General features: G+C 48.7%; 1 protein-coding gene across 1 annotated transcript; it reads right to left on the bottom strand.

Moving 5' to 3' along the window:
• Positions 1-388: 388 nt before the first annotated feature.
• Positions 389-1767, bottom strand: EDB91DRAFT_815396 (Osmotin thaumatin-like protein). Its single transcript, XM_041328497.1, has 6 exons — positions 1709-1767; positions 1189-1643; positions 1052-1137; positions 870-992; positions 633-819; positions 389-578 (listed from the first exon to the last, which is right to left on the bottom strand). Exons 2-6 carry the CDS (start codon positions 1391-1393, stop codon positions 481-483), a joined length of 699 nt encoding a protein of 232 aa, XP_041168238.1. The 5' UTR covers positions 1394-1643; positions 1709-1767; the 3' UTR covers positions 389-480.
• Positions 1768-4070: the final 2303 nt, after the last annotated feature.

Raw genomic sequence — 4070 nt, forward strand, 5'->3', positions numbered from 1 at the left:
ACACACATCACCATAATTCCTTATCTCTCGTGTGCAGACCTCGCAGGTCCAGTGAGAGGTCGGTCTGCATGACCGGTAGAATGCGCATCTTGAAAGAGATATCGAGGTCAAGGTAGGTTCCAATGACCTTGCGTTTGGCGAAGTTCTCGGTCCGCTAGGACAATGCTGCGGATGATCAACAGGGCAGAAATTGGAGGCGTGTTCAAGATGCTGTATGGATTCATCGAGTTCCCTCTTATTTTGCGTCCTGTGGTATTTGACGACGTCCTCTGTCCCTAGCATGAATTCGTGGGCATCTCACGAGACTCGGATGTGGACTGCGAAATTCGAATCACGAGCTCTCAGTATCGGAATGTATTTAAGCAGGGCCGCAACCGTGAAAACCTTTGTGGCAACTGGGATTAGAACCCATGTACATTGTATTGAACGAATATTACAGGTCAAGATATGTGGCACGGGTGGTCTTTCCCTCGTATTTAGCTACTTGCCAATGTGAGAGGTTGTGCCAGGGCACAGAGTAAGGGTGATATCGGTGTTGTCGCAAGTATAAACGACATTGTTAGCCGGCGTATAGCCATCTGAATGACAATCATTAGTCCCACTATACCGATGCAGTAAATGAAAATACATACTCGAGCCGTCATTGTCAGGGAACGCATAGGCATTAGGACAAGTGTCATAGTAGAATTTGCTGTTGGGGCCAGGGCCCTCATTGTTGACGCAACCTCCTCCACCAGCGGGAAGCGCACCACCGCTGCATGCGCTCGCAGAAGAGCAGCAAGGGGAATAGCACGTGTCGGATCCAGGTCCCGGAACAGGCTGAGGCCAATATGAAAAGTGCGTAATGATAACATGGGTCAATTACTTACGCATCCGGATGAGATGGTGCAAGCGAAAGCATCACAGCTAGAATCAGCGGAGGAGATCTTCATTCCAACGTTATAGCCATAAATGAGCGAGATGTCATATGTCACCCTTCCGGGGTTTGCCCACTATGCTCATGCGGTTACTAAGTCTGAAGTTGATTAAATACCACAGCACTTGGACTCACGAAGTTAAATTCGGCTCTGCTGAAGGGAGTCTTACCGTTCCAAGTAGAGCCGCCAGTGGTACAACTACCACCGTTGCATCCAGTACCTAGTGGCACGGTCACGAAAAAGCTAAAGCTGAGGGGGATTGCACACTTACCAATGTTGATAGCGCCGTCCCAATTGGAGCTAATTCCCAGGTTTGCACTCCGACCCGAGGAGACGTTGATGTTGTTGGCGACAGAACCGTAACTTGTCTGCGTGTACAAGAAAACAGATTCGCTGCAGGAGTTGACAACGGTAAGAGACTGGGCTTTAGCCACAGTCGCGATAGCGGCTAGAATAAAAGCTGAGAGGGCGGTCATTGAAATTGATGATTAGACTTTCTGAGAGGTGGAGAATAATGATTCATGTTTAACTAGTCCATGGCCTTTATACCGGATGTCTGTGAGCGCGTCGGCGATTTGTTGGAAGTGCGTACCAAAAGACTGCTATGATGCTACCTGTGAGGGGCACGCTCATTATTTGCCCCCCGGAATTGCTAGCTAGCTTCGGAAACAGTGAGACTCGATGAAGGATGCAATCTCAAGCTAAAAGAGGACCGAATTCAAAATACTGCATGGAAGTCAGCTCATGACGGAAATTGGTTATACATAAGAAATCACACTTGTGAGACTCACTTGAGGCATGGAAGGCACGACGTTTAGCGCGCCGAGCGGACCCAAGTACAGCCGTCTTTGACGCCCAATATTTCCAACTCGGCGGCTTGTGGTTCACCTAAGTTTGCAAAAGAAAAAACAGACAAGCTACTCGTACGCCAGGTCGTTCGTCGTCAGTTCCTATCAATCATAGGCCACGGAGTGAGGATCCGATCCCGTGCATCTTAGTTTATGTAACGTCAATATCGACAGACTGACTGGTACGCGTAGAGCCCGAGACGGATTTGAGTCAGGCATATTACGACAACCGAGAGGAGCGGGGCTCTACTAACTGAGTGTTTATGGCAATTCTTGGTGCTTGGAACATCGTGAGGAAGCTGATGGGTAAAGACTTGCATCGCGTTACTATCCAACTTGTAATGATGGTGACCCAGATTTGTATGAGTGCTTACTGGTTGTATTGGTACATTCTCACAAGAGCATCAGTACTTCCGAGCACCGCGAGCAACAATCTAGGCAACACCCGGAGTCTTCCAAGGAAGTTATGTGTCGGCAGCCTTCGATTGCTCACTCCTCGAGCTATTCCGGGACCACTTCCAAAATCTTGATCTCAAAATCTTTTGGCCAGGGTCCCTCGTCCTGTGGGTTTCTACTACAAGTATGAAGTGTTATATAAATATGAATGAGTCGTGCACTGGTCATATATATGTATTCATACCTTCTGAGAAGCTATAGTAACGGGTGGGAGATTAAGAACACGCAGCTTCGAGTCTTCAAGGAGCCGTACTCGCGCCTCTTGCTGCCCTTTGACGATGTTTATACTCCAAGAAGTCGACCCGACCGATTTGTGAGTCAACTAGAACCACAGTGACCATCAACTGCTCAGGTGCAAATTGTGAAAACCTTGTACTCGTGTATTGACATCCTCTTTTGACAACGTGGGTACTGCATAATTGAGCGTCCCTTCATACTGGATGTAGGTGCAGCTCTTCAAATTGACCTGATGGGCGTGGTGAAGGTGAGCGGCATATCATCAGTCGGTCGTCACGCAGCGTGCTCGATACCAATCATCCAGTGATACTCTGTACCCACAGGAGCACCAGAACCTTTGGGAGCTTTGTAGTTTCTGTGCTTCTTGGCTTCAAGCGTAATATACTCAAGACATGGTGACGACATGTGCTGAGCTTCGACGACAACTTGACCATACCTTCCACAAATCAGGTTCTTCCTTTGTCTCGTCCCATTGTCCACTGTCATACGACCGGTGCGTTCCACCTGTAGCCATCCCCTTGAAGCTTGTTTTCAGCTCATTAAAGCAAGACGATCACTTTCAACCACCTTGTTTCTTTGGAGATTATATGACTGGTGCTCGCTTGAATTTTCTTCGCTGCTGGTTCTTGGATACCGCCAGGTCCGCAGAGGTCTTATTATCCACCTCCCAGATGGATGGCCTATGTCTTGCTATGGTTTGGCAGCGCTCCTACGTACCTCACGAAAGGCACTCAATTAAGCCTTGTCAGCGAGGGGGGGATGACTCTTCGAAAAGTTCGCGAAACGACGGTATGGATTAACAATCATGATATAAAACAACGGAATAAAAGGAAACTACAGATTGCGGAGTAAGTAAAGTATTAATAAAAAAGGGAGTGGGCGGGCGGGAGTAAAAATGAATGTAAGTACGAGTGAGGATGCGTGAGCTAGTACGCTGAACGAGTCGACGCGGATGCAAGAAATCAACCAAGGAAGAAAAAAAGAAAAGACGTGTTCCGCTCAGCTGGACGCGTGGTGCCGGGATACTCCGGCAGGCTACGTTACCCGGCACCTGTTCATGCTATCAACTAATTTGCACTTGGCGACTACCTGCTTACACCGTTTCTTTCTGTTGACCGCCGTCATGTCATGGAGCATTGATTCACTGACTGCAACGGTTATCTAGACCCGTCTCCCGGTGTTTGAGAAGGATGCTCTATCATATCAAACGCCGGAACGAGTGTCACCTCGTAATCCTGTGCGGCGGTGCTAGTGTGACCTGTGGTGGGTTGCGCCGGGGCAGGGTTGTACTACATCAGCCATCCCTGCAGCCCCTGCTCCTACAAGAAACAAGAGGGTAATGACTTTCGATCAGAATCGACTCAGGACGTCACGGGACGCTGAGAGAATTTCAAACTCCGGTCTCTAACTCTCAGATGTACCTAGCCAGACTGCTGGAGCCTAGAGTCAAAGTGGACTGCTTCGGGCACTTCCTTAGAGGTCTATGGCTCCCTCGTATCTGTCAACGAGAATAAGTCGAGTCGCCTTAGACGTTCGACGGTAGTCAGGTCATCATGGTTCTGCTAAAAATTCAGGCAATTCGGCTATTCGGACAGTTTCAGGGGCCTTCTTT

The sequence above is a fragment of the Suillus paluster genome (assembly GCF_016628075.1).
Source record: "Suillus paluster strain FC165 chromosome Unknown EDB91scaffold_785, whole genome shotgun sequence".
Classification (NCBI taxonomy): Eukaryota; Fungi; Basidiomycota; class Agaricomycetes; order Boletales; family Suillaceae; genus Suillus; species Suillus paluster.